The following is a 21,061-nucleotide window of genomic DNA, read 5'->3' on the forward strand; positions in this document are numbered from 1 at the left end:
TTTTTTGACAGTCATTTCACACTTCCATATTTAACCCTTTCTTTATAAAAAGATAATCCTTGCAGTTTCTACTTGTATTGAAGCTTGGTTTAGCCAGCAATAATCAATAAACCCACACAGGATTTACTAAGACAGAGTCCTGCCTACTGGAAATGCAAGCCAATTCTTAGAGAGGTCTGTCCTGTGGCCTGCAGCTAGAGGGAAGATGAAACTCCAAAAAGGAACCTATTTTAAGAGTGCACTTCCTGAATCTGCATTTAGAGAAAAATGACTCAAGGACATGTTTGCTGCCAGCATTTAGGTTTTTAGAGGACAGTAAGAATTACAGCATGTTCCTCTAGCGCTGCGGCATCGTCATGATGTTAGTCGATTGTTTAATTTAATGCTTTGCTTTTCCTACAGTATTCTGGCAAGCCCCTCAATAAAGCAATTAAAATGGGCCTATTCTCTTAGCCCAGAGCTGGGACTGTCAACCAATAATTTGATTCCTTCCTACACAGCTAAAGAGAGTTTTCTTTTGGCACATATGAAAAGCAAAAGATAGCACCATGCATTTGCCACAAACCAGTCTAATTTACTGAGGGAAAAGAAAAACCTTTCTAGATCTTTAATTTCTGTCTCCCCTGTTCCTCCAATCCCAGTGAGATTAAAAACCACAACTAATGAATTACTGGAGGAGGAGCTTGAAGAGAGAAAATAGACTGATCACATAGCTTTCCACACTTCAGGCTTCTAAATGTGTGTACCAGGCTGAAAGAAAAAGAAACTTAACAGTGAAATGAAGCTCAATATCCTTAGTTTTACATTGGATTAATATTTCAGGTGGTGAAATGAGATAGCTTTTGTGATTTCAGTGATAGGAGAACATTATCTAAAACTGACTGGAAAAGCTATGAGATCTCCCCAAGAAACCAAACAAGGTCGGGGGGGGTGGGGAATCTCAGAAGATGGATTTTAATAGGTTATTTCCTGCTTTTTCTTCTATAAATGTACACAAAGCAATGTTGCATGTTGCTCTTGAATTGTACGTTGTGTACACGTTCATGCACATTTGTGTGTTTGTGCGTGTTAGAGGGCAGTGTGCCATTTCACTAAAAAGTTGTATCTGAAAGCTGGAAATACACAGCAGAATTTGTTTAAAAGGTGCAAGATAGACCATAACAAAACAAAGGTTAGATGTGGCCAAAAGATGACTCTAGAGTTTTTGATGTTTTTAGTTATCACACTCTCCTCACAATTAGGGGGGTGATAAGGGCAGAAATGATCAGAAGGTATAAAACACATTTCTGCTACTGACTTGAAGAGAAGAAAACAGGTAAGAAATTACTAATTAATGTAAAACTGACAAATAGTAAAGCAAATCAATGACTTTGTCTCCTAAATATAGCCAAAGACCCGGAAATATTTATGGGAGAAAGGAATTAGTAAATGCAAAAATTTAAACCTGTGTACACTTCTTTGTACAGACCTCATCCAAGGCCCAATTTAACCATCATAAAATAATTTATTGAATTCTTACAGTGATATTGTAGTGAGTACTCTTGTCCCATAAAATAGCTTTCTTTTGGGCTGTTCTGGGTGAACCATTCAGAGCAGAGTTTCCTAAGAAGAGAACAGTCAAGGCTCAGAAAATTGGGGAAAATAACAATGTTTAGAAGCTCTGTTTTGTTGTTTGCTTTCAGAAGGAAGGGAGCTTTTGAGAATTTCCTCTTTGTTAAAAAAACAATCTATATTATTCTATTCTAAAATACCTTTTAAATTGGTCCCACTTCTAAAACATTAGTGTATGGATATGTGTGAGAAGGAGCTATAGAGAGAGAAGCAGAGTATTCATAAAGGGCTTTACCACTTGCCTTGTCATTTGTTACTTAAAACCATTCCTCAAGACAGGTACTGTCACCGTCCCAGGTTCACCGAAAGAGAAGCTGAGACTTAGAGAGGAGGCTGAGGTCTCAGATGGCGGTAGGTAAGGTGGTTGGGGGCCGTTCATTCTATTCCATGTCTGTTTGCTCCCTGCTTGTCATAACCTGGGCAGCTGGGACCTTTCATCTTCCACATACATCATCTCATCTGATCCTTAAAACAGCCATACCAGATTGATAAAGTGATACAGATGAGCGAACAAAACACGGGGAAAGATAACCTGCCCAGGGACTCACAGCTCGTGCGTGGCGAGGTTGAGATCCACCCCTTAGTGGATAATAATCCCATAGCCCAGGCTGCCTCTCACATCGACACCTGCTCTGCCCTCAGGGCGACCATCCTATCTCCACCTCTCCCGAGGTTGTCCAGGTCTCTCTCAATAAGGGAATCTCTCCCTTGATGAGCCTCACCAAAATGGTGCCTATTTATGTTCCAGGTAGTGATTGTGTGTGTGTGTGTGTGTGTGTGCATGTGTGTGCATGTGTGTGTTTTATATGTGTGCGTTTATTCCAACCAATCCTCCCAGCAACACTATGAAAGACATACTTTCGTATGTGATTTACAGGTCAGAATAGTGAGACTCTGAAAGAATAAATGATAGATCTGCTGTCCCAGCAACCTAATAGCAGATTCCCAGTTCAAAAGAAAGTTTTCTGTCTAATTCTAATGCTCTTTCCATTGGATACAGCTCCTCCCTCCTTTGTTTCCCTATAATCATATGACTTTAGCAGAAATTAAAACAGCTGTCTTCCTTATACTTGGGAGGGAGTGGGGAATAGAGTCAAAGGTATTTGAGGAGAATTAGTTTTGCACATCAGTTGTCTTGTCAGGGAGAAAATTTATAGGAAATCATCTTCTATTCAGCATTAAGCAAAGATGATTCTTTAAAACTGCCCAACAGTCACAGCTTAGCAGTGAACAAGTATCTCTGAGCTCCCTTCTACTCTGCAGTCTCACATCTGAGTATACATCCTGCCTTCAAGGCTAATAGAACAAAATGGTCCTCGGAAGTAGACTGAACTACTCCGGCAAGGACGAGAAAAGCTGAGCCTGGCCTGAGAGTGGGCACAAGTGTTTGAGCGGCAAACCAAAGGGAGATAAAGACATGGGGAGAAGGGTAAAAAGAGTGATCCATTGAGAAACAGAAAAATCTGACCTGAGACTGGAGAGAGCACAGAGGGTGGAAATGAGACCACAGAAATAAGCGTGAGTCCAGATCAAGTAGGATCTTGTTAAAGTGCTTCAAGGACCAATGGGAAAATACCCAAAGACTTAAAACCCAAAACAACAATTTAATTTACCTTTTCTCAGATGTCTTCTGACACAGAGGGAAGCACTAATGGGTGAATGAAGCTAAAATTGCATAGAACATCACAGAATATTAACATTAGATAAAACTTCCCCCAAAAGATTTCTAATCCCACCCCTTACATTACAGAGAAGGCTGAGGAGGGAAGTGACTTGCCCAAGGTCGCAGGACCCTCCAGGAGAGACAGAACTACCCTCAAGGTGCCCTAACCTCAACCTAGAACTATTTCTGTCACATCATGCCACTTCCTGCTCTCCCCCCTCCCATCCAGCCCCACTCTGACAGCTGCCTGCTCAACAGACTGTTGTCAAAGTGGTGAATGCTGTGGCTGGTGGCTTCTATTTCTAAGCCTTAGTCCAGTAGCTTTGACAGGTAGACGGCTGCCTCAGGACGACAGATTCAGCCTTTGGAGTGTGACTAAAATCTTCTCACTTAGTAGTCACAGGCAATTCCGATTAAATGTCAGGGCTGGACTTCCCTGGTGGCTCAGACGGTAAAGAAACTGCCCGCAATGTGGGAGACCTGGGTTCTATCCCTGGGTTGGGAAGATCCCCTGGAAGAGGACATGGCAACCCACTCCAGTATTCTTGCCTGCAGAAACCCACAGACAGAGGAGCCTGGTGGGCTACAGATCATGGGGTCACAAAGAGTCGGACACAACCAAGTGACTAAGCACAGCACAGTCTACCCTTGAAAGAACAAAACATAAAAGTAAAAGTTTTGTAGAACAACTATACCCCCTTATCAGTGAGAAGAATAGAAGAAACCCAAATGATTCTAAGGTCTTATAGAAAAGAATATAATTCTGGACTGAGCTCCTCAGCTAGATGCTCTATTCTCTTTCTGATCCTCCCGAAGATACCAGAGGTTGGGGAGGGAAGGCCCCAGAACGCTCACACTGAGGCAGTAGTTGAATTGCAAATAGAAGCTGAGAGAGTATTCTCTTCAACCTTCTGTTCAAACGTGCGAACCCTGAGACTTGACCCACATAGTCCATTTTGGCTGTTTTGGAATAAAAATGAAAAATTCATAGACATGAGGGAATATTATCGTCCTCTCAATCATCTGATTTAAAACCTTCTTTATTCGGTAGGATACATTCAAAGCAGGTTAGTGGCTGGGCCTTCGGCACACGCGAGGCAAGAAGGCAAAACACATCACTTTCTGAGTCTCTTGGTAAATGATGAGTCCTCGATGGTTTTGGATTAAAGGACTGCCTGGGCAAAGGGCAGTGCGCCCAGTCAAAATGTGTGCATGTGTTTTGTGGATAATCATATGACCTTGCCCGTTTTTGGTTTGTTCTTTTTACCATGGAGTTTACAAAGTACTTTTATCTCTATTGTCTCATCAAATTTTTACTGACAGTCTGTGATGAAGGCACTGTAATTTCATCCTGAAAATGAGGAAACTGAGGTTCTGAAAAGTTCTGACTTGCCCATAGTTATGCGGTCAGTAAGTATCAGAAAGGTCTAAATCCTGAGTTCCTTGTCATCCTTGTCAAGTTCAGGATGTGTCTGTCTCACCACGGTAGTGTATCCACAGTGGGCAGGACAGGGGAGTCCCCACATTAGTCTCCATTTGTTTTTAGTACTTGGATTGACTATAGTCATCTTTGGGTTAATCTGTAAGTATAGCACAAGGTCTGCAGACTCTAAATACCTCACTTGTGCCATGCATGGGCATATAGGATACATATATGATTTCTTAACCTCAAAAAAGATTTTAAAATCAGAAGTATCTCACATTAACTTAGACTTTACCTGAGCTGCAACTCCTCCTTCCAATATAGCAGAAAGGTTTCCAATGGGCAAATTGGAGGAAAGGAAATTTGCTTCAGTTGGGTCAGTGTAGGATAACATTTAAATAGTTTCACCACCTATGGGAAGTCAATGACAGTTAGTGTGTAAGAATGATGTAAGAGTTAAAAAGACCAAAAGACTTTCCAGTTTAACACACTGTACCTTTCAACAAAACAAGTATGCTGGGTTTTCTAGACACCTGAAAACATGTTTAACCTGTTTAGTGATGCAGAAAACCAGGTAGCTTTATATGCAGAGTGGCCAAGCATCTCAGCAACCTGAACCAAGACACACGACAAAGCTTTGTATTTGAAGCCCCCCACATCTCTTTCTGTGTCCCTCTTCCCCATCTTTAATGTCACTCTCTTTTCCAGGCACAATATGACCTGTAAACACAATCTTCCACAGGATCACCCTCAGTGTAATTCCCCAAATGCATCTAAAATATATACTTGTTCATTACTGGCAGAGGTGCCATCTCCTGGGATAGAAATCTACATATTCATCTGTGAAATTCTTCATGATAAATTGAGTCCTGATGGGGAAATTAAAGCATCACCTGAGGTTGAAAAGTGAGGAGGGGCATATATTTGGTGAAGACTGCTGCCTTTCCCAAACCTCTCAAATTTCCGAGGGTTCTGTCAACCTCTAATTTCAGAGTGGTTCACATTACCTCCTAGAACTTTCTTCTAAAAGAGACCAAAACTGTACTGAATTATACTGTGAAAAGATCCATCGACTTTAGCCTGCTTGCTTAGTTCTCCCCAATGTATTTTCATTTGTAACTAGATGTTTCTAAAGTCAACCACATTTTAATGATATAGCAACTTTGGGATTTCACAACTAAGGCTTGTTGATTCACATAGCTCAGGCAGAATTTATGCAGCTGACTCTTCCTTTTTAGAACTGATTTATTTTTTTCAGGGATAAATGTCGTAAAGAATATTTAGGTGTGAAATGTGTATTTCCCATTCATTTATACTATAAAATTAGAGATGAGGGAGTCACAGGAGGTCACTGATGTTGTCTATACTCTTCTTTCACTCAGGCTAATCAACTCCTTTTCACTTTACTTCCTCTTGCCCAACTTAGAGCTAGCTGAAGGTGGACTCTTTAACCATACTACACTAGTACCTTCAAAATCTTCTACCGCTTTTGTTTCTACCTCATTTTCTCTGATGATCCCCAGATATGGATTAAACCATCTGTTCATATTTCCATACACAGCCTTCCCAATGAATGGTGCTGGATAGGTCATTTAACTTCTCAAGCTTCAGTCTGCTCTGTTTGAAGAACAATATAATAGTATGCATTTCAAGTAGTTGTTAAAGAGATTGAATTTATGTACATAACAGTATTTTACCAACTGTAAAGTGCCATGCAAATGTGTTTTTTTCTATGGTTTTTACTCATATATTTTTTTATTTGTGGACTAAGCACAGTGCCATTATGTTGTCTCGCAGAAATGCCTGCTTCCACAAAATGCCACATCTAGTTATTCTTGTGGATTTACGACTTCCTGAATAGCTATTACTGGAGCCAAACTGGACCAGACCTCGAGTCCCAACTCCACCATTTACTAGCAGTATAATCATGGCATAGTCTCCCCATGATTTCAATTATTCTTCTATAAAGAGGGAAGAAGAGATGCTGTTGGTTTGAGGTTTAAAATGAAATAATGCAGAAGGCTGATAATATTTATTTATGATCATCATAATTTAATTATTATATTACAGAGAATATGTGAGTTAGAAAAATGACAAATACTCTTTGTGCGTGTCCACTGGTTACCATCATGTGAAGAGTTACCCAGGCAGGAGACGGAAGACTGCCAGCAGTGAGGCTTGATGCACTTCAGGGTGTGGAGGAAACCCAAGACCAATTACAACCCACCTGGATACCAACTCCCACTATAGCCATGTTCTCACTTCCATGCCAGCAAAATTATTTCAACGTGGCTACCCTGGAGCACAAAGAGTCTCAGCAAGGACCCCTTAAATAGATATGGAAGCTATCTATTTAAGAGTTTAAGCAGTATATAATACATATCATATATATCCATAAATACATTGACATGCAGTGGGAAAGAATATTTTCTTTGGCACTTGGCAGAAGGCCAGTTGAGAAGGCAATCATAAACTGCTTTGTAGCATTAAGTGAATTAATGTTAATTAAGTAACATTAAATAAGAGAATAGGAATGTTCTCTTTTGGTCTATAACCTAATTAGGAAAGCAATAGCTACCATTTGGTGAATTCCTGGGCCCAGAAACTGTGCTAGATATTTCACATGCATTCTAACTAAGCTGTAAATCTCTTTTCAATAAGACACATAACCTCATTTTACAGATGAGGAAACTGAGGCACAGAAAGATTGAGTAAAGAATCTAGATGATAATTTGAAAAATTTTGGTGGTGAGCTTCAAAATAGTGTCTTCACCACCTATAACGCCAGTGTCCTTTCCACTACAGGGTGATGCCTTCACAGGAAGTTCTCATGTCTTGCATGGTTAGGTCTCTTAGCAACAGTTGTCATTGGGCCAATGCAGGAAACAACAGGTTTGATCCCTCAGTCAGGAAGATTCCCTGGAGAAGGAAATGGCTACCCACTTCAGTATTCTTGCCTGAGAAATCCCCATAGGAGCCTGGCGGGCTACAGTCCATGGGGTTGCCAAAAAGACAGAAATAACTTAGCAACTAAACAAAAACAAAAATCCTTCCTCTGCTCTTTATTTTATTTATAACTCTCTCCAACAAAAGTGCACAAGAAAATCATCCTATAGATAGATGCATACATAGAGAGATGATGTGTGCATGCTCAGTCACTTCAGTCATGTCGGACTTTTTGCAACCCTATGGACAGTGGCCAGCTATGCTCCTCTGTCCATGGAATTCTCCAGGCAAGAATACTGGAGTGGATTGCCATGCCCTTCTCCAAGATAGATGATAGACAAACATAAAGAAATAGATAGATGATAGATGGATGGATGGATGGATAGGTAGGTAGATAAATGATTGATAGATAACTTGAATGTATGTGTATTTACACACAATTGCACCTCGTGGATTATTTTTAGAGGACTTAAAACAAGAAACATTTATTTTCTCATAGTTCTAGAGCCTAGGAGGGCACCAGCGGCTTGGGTTTCTGTGAGGCCTCTTTCCTCAACTTATAGACAGTCACCTCTCTCTGTGTCCTCAGAGAGAGAGAGAGCGCTCCATTTCTGCTATCTTCCTCTTGCACCTTGTGGCTTGTTGGCACACCTTTTGTGCTCTGCTTGTATTCTGGCCCAGGTGTGCAGAGCAACTTGTTCACAATAACCTCCCAACCACCAGTGTCATCATGTGCTTTGTGGATGAGGTGTGGTCCACTCTCCTGAGGTCTGTACATAGCGTCCTCAACCGCTCTCCTCCCCACCTCATCAAGGAGATTCTACTGGTGGATGACTTCAGCACCAAAGGTAAGAAAACTACCCCCTGGAAAATCAAAGTTTGATGTGAGCCAATAACAGTTTGGATACAAAAATTACAGGATACTTTGATAAGGAATGAATGTTTTATAAATGCCCAATCATTATTTGATATTGTGGCTTAGAGGCCTAAGTCCAAACATCTGTGGATTACAGAAAGTCAGCTCAACCATCCATGGCCTTGTCCAGCTAGTCACCACAGACTCTCCTTCAGCTTTGACTTCTCTGCTGTGTAGGAGTGATTTTCTAATTACAGGTCTTTGGAGATGGGTACTTTGAGGTCCTGAAGACCAGAAGATGTTCTCCACAATTGCATAAATACCTTTTTGTGAAATCTAACAAGCAAAGATACCACAATTAACAGAGCTAGTTATAGAACATAATGAAATGTAAGCCCTACAGCTTCTACTTTATTATATGTTCAGCAAAGAGTTGAGAAGACAAATTGCCAATGGGACCAGAAAAATGAGGTTCCAACAGAGTTCAAAGGCAGAATTCACCACTGTCTTTACTTTTGTTTTGTTTATTACAGTGAAGAATCTCTCTCTTTGGACTGTTAAAAACTGGGTATGTAAGAGGTTCCATGACTGCCAAAGGTCCTAGACCACATTACAAAAATCCCCAAATGCAACCCACTTCAGAAAAATGTAAAAAGTAGCAAAGAGACAGCAACCTTAATAGAACACTTTAGCCTTGGTCATGACATCAAGGACATGAGTCAGTTCTCAGTTCTGTCTCTTAGAGTGCCTACCAGGGTCATACCGAGCTCCAGGAGCAGGGAGATATGTAAGGAAAACAGGTTGAAAACTTTGAGAAGTGGTCTTGAAAGCATCAACAGAAATAGAATCTAGTTACCAAGCAGGTAACAGTTCCTTTAGGAATGGCCTATTCAGATTTTGTGGCCCTGAAGGATCTATGAGGTCCTCTCTAAGAGAAAGATGACACAATTAGTAGAAAAGTGAGCAGCAGAAGTATTCACAGAAGCCATTCCTATCTGGGATATGTCAATAGCTTAATCATACACAGAAGTAACTCTAAGCTACAGAAATATACACCCCCCAAAAGAGCAAGAGAGCAGAGGTGTGATGGAGAGGGTGTCATAGTAGGAAGTGACAATGGTCTTAGCCAATTGCAGCTGCAATATCTTTCTTTTGCAAATTTTTCAATTTGCATACAATGCATAGTCTCTCTCTTAGGTCTTAGAAGAGGACTTTACAAGGGGAAAAGTTTGTGCAGAAACTGAGCTTCATTTATTTCAAGGTAAATTTGTACCTGTCCTGACAAATCCTCAGAAAAAGTAAGCCCTCCTCTTGGTAACTCACCTACACTGAAAGGTGGATTTGAGTTTTAGAAAAACAGAAACTTGGAGTATTGAACCCAGACAAAAATCCATCTAACAAAATGACATCATGGCTCAAAGAATAAAATATAGTGACTTTTACTTTTATATAGTAAATGTCATACTTTTGGGAATTTGATCTGGTCTTATCCAGATCTTATTTTAAAAGTATTTCCTTGTCTATTTTCTCCCTGATATAGACTACCTAAAAGATAACTTGGATAAATACATGTCTCAGTTTCCAAAAGTTCGGATTCTTCGCCTCAAAGAGAGACATGGCTTAATAAGAGCCAGGCTGGCAGGGGCACAAAAGGCAACAGGTAAGAAGCTGCTAATTTTTTATTTTGGCTACATCTTTATTAGTTTAATCTTTTCCAAATATACATCAAATTTGAAATAATAGTACAATGAGCACTCCTATGTCCATCATTTTATTCCACCAGTTTCTAACTTTTTGCAATAAGTATCCCACTAAATTGTTTTAATGACTCACTGAGGGGTCACAACTCTGAAAAACACCAGCTAGGTGCATTTTAATTACTTGCCACTATTCAGTAGAGGGCATATTCCCAAACTATCATAGAAGGACTTTCTTTTTCCTAATTAACATTGCTGTAGACCCTTTTATAAATTATAATAAAAATGAATTACCTAAAAAAGAAATGGGAAAAATACATAGCTATACATACAATTATATATATGTATATCTAGATATAAACATAATTACATATATGTGGGTATGTGTCTATTTTAACACTCATATATATTAAGTAGACAACAAATTAACATATTACTCTGGCAAGCTACCGTGAAGTTTCAAAACATGTGTTCTCAATTTCTGTCCCTGTCTCCCTATGGATGGCAGTATCTATGACCCACAGGTAGAGCAGCAATAATGGAGGGCTAATTTTTGAGTTTGGAAAGAAGCAGAAAGATCTATTTGAATTGGGTTAGTAATAGACTCATCTAAGGATAAATCCAGTGGCCCTAAAGTTCACCTGAAACCTGTGGGGAGTTTAAGGAAATTCAGGGTCCTGCACCAGCTTTAGTTCAGTTCAGTTCAGTCGCTCAGTCCTGTCCGATCTTTGCAAACCCATGAGCCGCAGCACGCCAGGCCTCCCTGTCCATCACCAACTCCCGGAGTTCACCCAAACTCATGTCCATTGAGTCAGTGATGCCATCCAACCATCTCTTCCTCTGTCGTCCCCTTCTCCTCCTGCCCTCAATCTTTCCCAGCATCAGGGTCTTTTCCAATGAGTCTGCTCTTCGCATCAGGTGGCCAAAGTATTGGGGTTTCAGCTTCAACATCTGTCTTTCCAATGGACACCCAGGACTGATCTCCTTTAGGATGGACTGGTTGGATCTCCTTGCAGTTCAAGTGACTCTCAAGAGTCTTCTCCAACACTACAGTTCAAAAGCATCAATTCTTCGGTACTCCGCTTTCTTTATAATCCAACTCTCACATCCATACATGACTACTGGAAAAACCATAGCCTTGACTAGACGGACCTTTGTTGGCAAAGTAATGTCTCTGCTTTTTAATATGCTATCTAGGTTGGTCATAACTTTCCTTCCAAGGGGTAAACATCTTTTAATTTCATGTCTGCAGTCACCATCTGCAGTGATTTTGGAGCCCAAAAAAGTAAAGTCTGACACTGTTTCCCCATCTATTTCCCATGAAGTGATGGAACCAAACTCCATGATCCTGGTTTTTTGAATGTTGAGCTTTAAGCCAACTTTTTCACTCTCCTCTTTCACTTTCATCAAGAGGCTCTTTAGTTCTTCTTCACTTTCTGCCATAAGGGTGGTGTCATCTGCATATCTGAGGTTACTGATATTTCTCCCGCAATCTTGATTCCAGCTTGTGCTTCTTCCAGCCCAGCATTTCTCATGATGTACTCTGCATATAAGTTAAATAAGCAGGATGACAATATACAGCCTTGACGTACTCCTTTTCCGATTTGGAACCAGTCTGTTGTTCCATGTCCAGTTCTAACTGTTGCTTCCTGACCTGCATACATATTTCTCAAGAGGCAGGTCAGGTGGTCTGGTATTCCCATCTCTTTCAGAATTTTCCACAGTTTATTCTGATCCACACAGTCAAAGGCTTTGGCATAGTCAATAAAGCAGAAGTAGATGTTTTTCTGGAACTCTCTTGCTTTTTCGATGATCCTGCGAATGTTGACAATTTTATCTCTGGTTCCCCTGCCTTTTCTAAAACCAGCTTGAACATCTGGAAGTTCACGGTTCACATATTGCTAAAGCCTGGCTTGGAGAATTTTGAGCATTACTTTACTAGCGTGTGAGATGACTGCAATTGTGTGGTAGTTTGAGCAATCTTTGGCATTGCCTTTCTTTGGGATTGGAATGAAAACTGACCTTTTCCAGGCCTGTGGCCACTGCTGAGTTTTCCAAATCTGCTGGCATATTGAGTGCCGCACTTTCACAGCATCATCTTTTAGGATTTGAAATAGCTCAACTGGAATTCCATCACCTCCACTAGCTTTGTTCATAGTGATGCTTCCTAAGGCCCACTTGACTTCGCATTCCAGGATGTCTGGCTCTAGGTGAGTGATCACACCATTGTGGTTATCTGGGTCATGAAGATCTTTTTTGTATAGTTCTTCTGTGTATTCTTGCCACCTCTTCTTAATATCTTCTGCTTCTGTTAGGTCCATACCATTTCTGTCCTTTATTGGGCCCATCTTTACATGAAATCTTCCCTTGGTGTCTAATTTTCTTGAAGAGATCTCTAGTCTTTCCCATTCTATTTTTTTCCTCTATTTCTTTGCATTGATTGCTGAGGAAGGCTTTCTTTTCTCTCCTTGCTATTCTTTAGAACTCTGAATTCAGATGCTTATATCTTTCCTTTTCTCCTTTGCTTTTCATTTCTCTTCTTTTCTCTGCTATTTGTAAGGCCCCCTGAGACAGCCATTTTGCCTTTTTGCATTTCTTCTTCTTGGGGATGGTCTTGATCTGTGTCTCCTGTACAATGTTAACCAAGGCTGTAATTCAGGGACCGTTCAGGGCCCGCACTGAGCAGGCTGACCAGCCTAGTGAGTGCTCCCAAGCTCCCCTGGGCACTCCCCAGCCCTCACAGGTCGAGTACAGGCAGCAGGTGGCTCTGGATCTGAAGAGCCTCTACAATCAGAGATCTGCATTGATGCCACTGCAGAATTTTTCTGGAATGCATAACTAAGCAAAGAGATCAAAGATAAGAATCTGAATCCAGAATCTGATAGGCCTTGAGCTACTGGTTTATCCTTTAGGATTCAGGGAAAAGAGAAGAGGAACCACAGGCAAGGTTGAGATCAGCTAGTCAAGGACATGCAGAAGCAGAAGTCGAGTTGGCCCCATTTTGGTCTCAGAGTACTATCAGGCTCTCTGAGAGTCTTTTAGAGTCTTCCACAAAGAAATAAGGGCAAATCTATAACTTTATAACTTCAAGCAATGTCTACATTCAGGCTCCAGGGCATGATAGATTCTGTTGATCTGATTCAGTCATCAGTTGTTTACTCTGAATGAGGAGTTAGGTCAGGCAGGATTTCAAAAATTAAAAGACAGGCCTTGGTCAGTGGGTCTCAAGGGAAAGTCTTTTACATAAAGGCAACAGAAGTAAAAATAAATGAGGTAATTTGGATAGAAAGAACAAGCCAGATATCATGATAGTGTTGAGCACACCAAGCCAGTTATAACCCTGACGAGAGCAGCCTGCAGGTGGGCAGGTGCTCTGATTCTGGAGGGTCGGAGTAGAGATCAGATTCTCATTTCCTATATAACATGGCAGTTAGCAAAATAGCTGTAATGCTGTGAGCATTCCTAAGAATCAGTTGGCTAATTTTAAATATGTGGACAACAAGTGACGTCTAACTTCTGGCCAATGCTGACATTCCCTGAAGAGCAACAGTCCTTTTATAAATTTCTACAACTCATTTCTTCTGCAGGTCAAACAGGTAGCTTCCTTAGCATCACTTATAAATCATTCTTTAAAATTAAATGGGCAGCAGGTCCACATTCATTAAGGAACTCTAAACACAACACTATCACCAACTGGTGCTGGAGCAGTATCCTAAGCTGGTCAGCTAAATCTAAGGGGGATCAGTGCTCAACAAGGAGCCACAGCTATTTGGCACATTGAGCATGTCTGAGTTGGCACAAAAAAATTGAAAACTAAGTAAGTTACCACCAAACCATCTGCATACAATCCAGTATGTCTGGAATCTACTCTCAGAACAACCTTCCAGGTAGTTATCAATACGGAGTTAGTTATTTTGAGCTCTATCCTGAACAATTGTTGAAAACCAGTCATCGTAGCAGCTATTAGGAATCTAGGTATTAGCTATACTTTAGAAATATCTCCATAAGGTAAAGCTCAAAGAGATTAAGTAATTTATCCAATGAGGCCAAGAAAAGCAAAGCTACAATGAAGGTAGTTCTGGGGAAATTCAATCCTATGTCATTTCACCATGCCCACAAGTGGGGAAATAAATGCAGGTTTGAGGATCCATCTTGCTGCCAGAGGACTGAAGAAGTAGATCCAGACCCTTTGACCCAGTAAACCTGCCATGGAGACAGGGAAAGGCAATCTAGCAGAGACTAGATTCTTTAAACCCCCGGACTGAATGGACCAGGAGTAGGAGTGGTGAGAGAAAGAAGACAGACTTTCATAGATTCTATGCCGCTAAACCATTTGTGCTTAGTTGCTCAATCATGTCTGACTCTTTGCAACCCCACGGACTGTAGCCCCTGCCAGGCTCCTCTGTCTATAGGGATTCTCCAGGCAAGAATACTAGAGTGGGTTGCCATGCCCTCCTCCAGGGGATCTCCTCAACCCAGGGATCAAACCCAGGTCTCCTGCATTGCAGGCAGATTCTTTACCATCTGAGCCACCAGGGAAGCCCAATAAGACTAAGCAAACATACTTGTATACCCTATACACCTAGATGAACCCTAAAAGCCTTCCCAGGATAAGGAGAAGTCTATGCAAGAGGGCACCCTTAGGAAACTATAGCTTCCATCATCAAGCAATCCATAACTCCTGGAAAATAGGACCCCCCCTCCAATCCCAGCATGATCAGGAGATGTATGCACCTCCAAGAGTAGTGGATGAGATGGGGAGGGGGCTTCTGGCTAGCACAGCCTGTTCCTATCTAAAGAGACATCTCAAGACCCCTTCCCATCAAGACTTTGGCTAAGGTTAGTCCCTTCACCTTTATGCAAAAATTCCATTGTTAATCAGGTAATTAGTAAGATCTCTTCATTAAGAAGCAGTTTAGACATTTCAGTAGATAATAATCTATCATCCAGGTATTTATTTGCACCTTTTTCTTTGCCTGTTGCTATCTTCTGCTTTTACTTTAAGCTTTCCAATACTCATAGCTCTGTCTCTTTCTCATTTGTGGGGGGTGGGAGGGGAGAGGCAAGAGGGTGTACGCAGATATTTTCTAGTACCAGACTGCCACGTAGCTTTGCAAACTTGGCAAAGTTGCCTAAGTGTTTCATTCCTCTTAAATGTGGATAAAACTTAGACCTATACTTCAGGTTTGTCACAAGGATAAACCTTAAATAAGAAATAAGATAATCATTCAGAATGTTCAGAACAGTATCTGGCACAGAGTAAGCATCAAATCAAAAATCAGTGATGTTATTGTAGGTTTTTCAGATGCTGAGGGGTGCAGCTAAGAGTCAGAGTGGTCAATTAAAACAATAAACCAAATTAAAAGTAACAGTCAAGCCTTCAAGCATTTCCTGCAATCACATAAGTAAAAAGTATAGGTAGGAAGCCAGACAGAAGACAGCACTGACTCCCCCAGTGTTCAGTATTTTCCCAAAGAAGAATGGATGGTGGATCAGAGCAGATGTGTAGATCATCTTACTGACCAAAGAGCCTGAAATAAGGTTCCTCCTGTTTTAGAGCCTGGGGGCCAGGATGAGAGAAAGGGGGAAGGGCTAGTAGTAAGAAAAAAATGTCCTGAAGATCTACCCATCACCCATAAGGTGAGAAAGAAGTCTTGGCCTGAGACAGTCTCCAACTGGGGGAACCTGGGTCAGGAATGCAGTTCTTTACAAGTGCATGTCCAGCTAAGGGGGCTGGAGGACCTGAGTCCTTGACTGTATCTTGCTTCAGAGACTCTAGGGCACAAACTATGAACCAAGTCTGGTGTGGAGATGGCAGCTTTCCCTCAAGAGGCCTGCCAGGTAAAGCTTTTGTAATATCTTTGGGCCTCAGCTTCCCAGGTGGCGCTAGTGGTAAAGAACCTGCCTGCCAATGCAGGAGACAATAAGAGACGTGAGTTCAGTCCCTGGGTCAGGAAGATTCCCTGGAGAAGGGCATAACAACCCACTCCAGTATTCTTGCCTGAAGAATCCATGGACAGAGGAGCCTGGTGGGCTACAGTCCGTAGGGTTGCACAGAGTTGGACACAACTGAAGCGACTTAGCATGCATGCATGCACGACTGGGTCTGAGATTACACATAGGATTCTGGCCAGGACCCAGATTCCTCTGGTTATTATTCACGCACATACAATCCACTTGTACAGAATCATTTAGAGCAATGTAGACCATTGCTAAAATTTTCATTGGAAAGAGAGTGTTACTTCACAAAACTAATAGAACAAAAAGAATTCAAAATTACTCCTGTCCTCCAAGTTTCTTTTCTCTTCTCTTCTCCTGTAACTATTTTTTTAAATTATGATAAAATACATATATAAAATTTACTATCTGAGCCATTTTTCAAGTGTACAGTTCTCACTGAGAAGTACTTTCACATTGTTGAGCAACCAATCTCCAGCACTCGTTTCATCTTGTGAAACTAAACTTTATACCCATTAAACAATTCCTTGTTCCCCCTCTGTAACACTTTTAAAACTACCTCCTAGTCTTACTAGTTCCCCCACTTTAATTTCTTTTCGCTGTTATAATGTGGAACGATTTTTCCTCTTCATCATTTCTAAGGCTAAAGTTGGAATCTCAGATTCTTCCTCGTCTTCCGCAAAACAAAGTTTCAGACCTCCACCTCCAAGAGTTAATGGGATTTACCCTCCTTAGAAGGACAAAAGCAACTACCTTTAATACTAAATATTCCCTTCAGAGCCTTGACTCCTCATTCTAAGTGGCTTATCAATTTTTTTTCAACCATAAATGATACTTGCCCCAAAAGACTACTAGAAACCAACTTTTTTTTCATTTCACTATAGAATGAAATTAGAGAGACAAAGTAGAAATTCAGTAAGAAGAAAAGACTACTATGACTACTATGCTTACAACCACATTTATGGAGCAATCTTCAGGACCTATGAACACGAAGTACACACACTAAGGATATTGCATTTTCAAATTGTTTTTTTCTGGCTCTCTAGGTGATGTGTTGACATTCTTAGATTCTCATGTGGAATGTAACGTTGGCTGGCTGGAACCTCTCCTGGAAAGAGTTTACTTAAGTAGAAAGAAAGTAGCCTGTCCAGTAATTGAAGTCATCAATGATAAGGATATGAGGTAATAATTGTCATATTGCACAGGATACTTCTAAGTGGCTTTTTAACCAGCAGCAGAAGGTAGTGGTCATACTCCTAAAATGTACAACTTTGCAAATCTAAGTAATACACAGTTTACCTGTTTAAATAAATTGAAATACTTGATATATATCATGAGGTCAAAGCAGATCTATCCAATTGTTTATTTGATCATCACAAATTCTTAACCCTAAATGTCAATAAATACTAATATTCAGTGTCCAAGACTTTCCTCTTTCTATTCAGCTGAACACCCAAATATTTATTTTTAAGATTAGTTCTTCTTTTTGTGGTATGTATATATACATACACATGTATATTCTTAAGGAGGGTTTTTTTCCCTCAAAATGGCCAGAATATTTATAAAGTATGTTAAAAGCAAGCAATCCAGCACTAATGCTAATTATATTCATATCTTTCATTGAAATGTTATTAAAAGCTTTGTGGTGATCTAAAATCATCTTCATAAGTGCTTGTTTCATTCACTTGCACAATACATGATGTCAGGTTGATTATGTGAATGATCTCAGGTAGCATTTTTTTTTTCCTTGACTAGTTACATGACAGTGGACAACTTTCAAAGAGGCATATTTGTGTGGCCAATGAACTTTGGTTGGAGAACAATTCCTCCAGATGTTGTTGCAAAAAACAAAATTAAAGAAACTGATATAATAAGGTAAGTATGTGAAACTTAAGACTAGGAAGGAGTCATGTGTCTTTAGGAAGCAATTCCACAAAACAGGCATAGGCCATCATTTATAGAACACCAAGAATTACAGTTCTAGCCAACAGATGACCAAAAGCAAAAACTTTTCCTGGGAAATTACTTTCCCACAGCCCAAACTCACCTTTTAAGTGGGTAGTTATATCTTATTCAGCCCTCAACCCGAGAAATTCACTGACACTATTTCTGTTCTCTGAGATTTGCAAACAAAGAAACATAAGCCACTAAAACGTGCTGCATAAATTCTATATAAACACATATAACATTGAAGTAAACATGAGTGAAAATTAAGAATAAATAATAGTAGTAGAAATATCATTCTAATTCTTTTTGAGTCTAATCCTATACTTTCCCTGGGAGGAGTGCCAAGTTCTGTGAATAAAGTGAGAAACAGACACAGAAGCTAGATGCGAATTAAAGTTGGGGCTTTATTGCTGGAGAAACTGGATTAAAGAACAGATTTTAGACCTGAAGCTAAAGTGGGGGCTTCCTAACGCCTCCCCCAAAGTCTAGACCTGTAGGACAAGCACTCTGCCAGACTCAGGCAGAGCAGCAGGAACCCTGGAGCTTTCCTTGTCAGAGAAAGAACTTGAGCAGACTTCAGCCAGAAAGTCCCAAAAGAAAGTCCGATCCCAGCCTGTATACAATGCAGCATCTGTTCCCTGAACTCACCCCTCCAAACAGTGCCTTATATTCTCCCAAATGTGATGTTTCACAATTAATCCTCCTAACCAGTGAAGGAAGAGTACGACCATTTATTAAGCACTGTGCAACCTCTCTATAACTCTAGGAGAGAGATTGTGGTTTTCTCTATTATAGAGATAAGGAAATAGAGACCTAAGAGAGTTAAGTAATTTTCCTGGGGATATTTGTTGCTGTTGTTCAGTCACTAAGTTATATCCAACTCTTTGCAACCCCGTGGACTGCAGCACACCAGGCTTCCCTATTCATCACTGTCTCCCGGAGTTTGCTCAAATTCACGTCCATTTAGTTGGTGATGCCGTCCAACCATCTCATCCTCTGCCACCTTCTTCTCCTTTTGCCTTCAATCTTTCCCAGCATTGGGCCTTTTCCAATGTGTTGGCTCATCACATCAAGTGGCCAAAGTATTGGAGCTTCAGCTTTAGCATCAGTCCTTCCAGTGAAAATGCAGGGTTGATTGATCTCCCTGCAGTCCAAGTGATATACAGCTTGCAAAAGAAGAAATTGGGATTCAAACCCAAATCTGCCTGCATATAATGTACTTGCTCTGATCCTACACCCTACACCTAAAGAACCTCTTTGCCTTTTTCAGAATCCAATTCTGAGAGTCAATGTAGTGACTGAGTTCAGATTTATTCAACATAATGTTAGAAAGAGAATGCATTCTGGATAGTCTGGAAAGGACATATGGGATACAGATAAAAAAATACACATAAATCATGGGGGAAGAGAGCTAAGTATGGGGCAAGGTTTACATTACCGTTGAGATTGCTACAGAGCTTCCATACAAATCTCTTTCAGCTGGCCCCATGGCAACCACCATGGGACGTGATTACTGCCTTTTCTAACTGCTGACTCAAGAGTAGTTTCTCTTCCCCATGATCAATAATAGCAGTGAAGACTCTAGAGTCAGACCCCTTGGGTTTAAATCTCAACTCTACTATGTACTAGTGGTGTGAGCTTTAAAAAGTTACTTAACCTCTTTCTATCTCGGTTTCTTCATTTTTATATTAACACTAACAGAAGTAGCTACCTCTTGGATTGTTTTGAGAATTAAATCAGATAATACTTATATAAAGTGTTTTAAAAAGTATTTGCCAAGAACTTCCCTGATGGTCCAGTGGTTAAGCCTCCAAGCTCCCAGTGCAGGGTTCCATCCCTGGTCAGGGAACTAAGATGCCACAGCCCTGCAGCCCAGCCAAGGGGAAAAAAAAAAAAAAAAAAAAAAAAAAAAAAAATATATATATATATATATATATATATATAAGTGTTGGCCACATAACAAGCTGTTGTAACGTTTCTGTATTGTTGAGGCAGTATAGTGGAGAAGAGATCTTAGAGTCAAGCCAGACTCCCTAAATTTGAACCCCAGATGTACAGCCCACAGACTGGTGGGTCTGTGAACTTGAGAAATTTTCTGGCCTTTTGGGGCTGTAGTTTCTTAGGGATACATACTCACAGGACTTTTGTGAGGCCTGAGTTAATACATCTATAACACTTAAAACAGTGCCTGACTCTTCTTTCCTAAATGGCACTAAATAACTTATTAAAAATAACATCTCTGGAGAATTTGTGTTGAAGAGTCAAGGCCAAGTAAGAATCCTAGTTCCAGACCCTGTCTTTGCTGACTCTAATCAAGTTCTGCCACAAGAACCAGGGAACTTGTCACTTAGGTACTCTTTGTGACTTTATCCAAGACCTCCCTACATGTGGTAACTATTCTAAAATGCCTCTTGTTAGGGAACATTCCCTAAAAGTTGAGCTCCCCTGACATGCAAGATTTAAAAGCCAACTTTTTTTTTTTGTAGATGTCCCGTCATGGCAGGTGGATTATTTTCTATTGATAAAAATTACTTTTTTGAACTTGGAACATATGATCCTGGGCTCGATGTTTGGGGTGGAGAAAATATGGAGCTCTCTTTCAAGGTACCGCTGAGTGTTTCTCAAATTTTCTTTACAATTAAGAGTCTAGCACTTTTAAATGGTTTCATTTTACTAATACAATCAGATATGTGACTGCCTCTGGGAGGAAACTTCACAGAAATATTAGGGCCTCTGGATTAATGTCTTCATATCCCAGATTGAATTTGGAAGAATCAATAACTCTCATGAAATTTATTAGCATTCCCTCATATTTCACAACACAGTTTCTGCATCTGAATGTGAGGGAAATAATTGTCTGCCATTTAGTGTAAATGCTGTGGGATGAATATTTGATACAAATAACTCATATATTTTTCTAATATATTAGAAGTAATGAAATTATTTAGTAATAGGCCATC

At 40.3% G+C, this 21,061-nt stretch overlaps 1 protein-coding gene across 2 annotated transcripts in view; it reads left to right on the forward strand.

Moving 5' to 3' along the window:
- The window catches only part of GALNT5 (polypeptide N-acetylgalactosaminyltransferase 5), a 41,940-nt gene that overhangs the window by 6,565 nt on the left and 14,314 nt on the right, over window positions 1-21,061 (forward strand). For both annotated transcript variants that reach the window (XM_043487754.1, XM_043487755.1), the window contains exons 2-6: window positions 8,325-8,491; window positions 10,040-10,159; window positions 17,201-17,336; window positions 17,910-18,029; window positions 20,588-20,705. In XM_043487754.1, the coding sequence (XP_043343689.1) occupies window positions 8,325-8,491; window positions 10,040-10,159; window positions 17,201-17,336; window positions 17,910-18,029; window positions 20,588-20,705 (661 nt within the window). The remainder of the gene's footprint in view (window positions 1-8,324; window positions 8,492-10,039; window positions 10,160-17,200; window positions 17,337-17,909; window positions 18,030-20,587; window positions 20,706-21,061) is intronic.

This window comes from Cervus canadensis, chromosome 15 (assembly GCF_019320065.1).
Source record: "Cervus canadensis isolate Bull #8, Minnesota chromosome 15, ASM1932006v1, whole genome shotgun sequence".
Taxonomy (NCBI): Eukaryota; Metazoa; Chordata; class Mammalia; order Artiodactyla; family Cervidae; genus Cervus; species Cervus canadensis.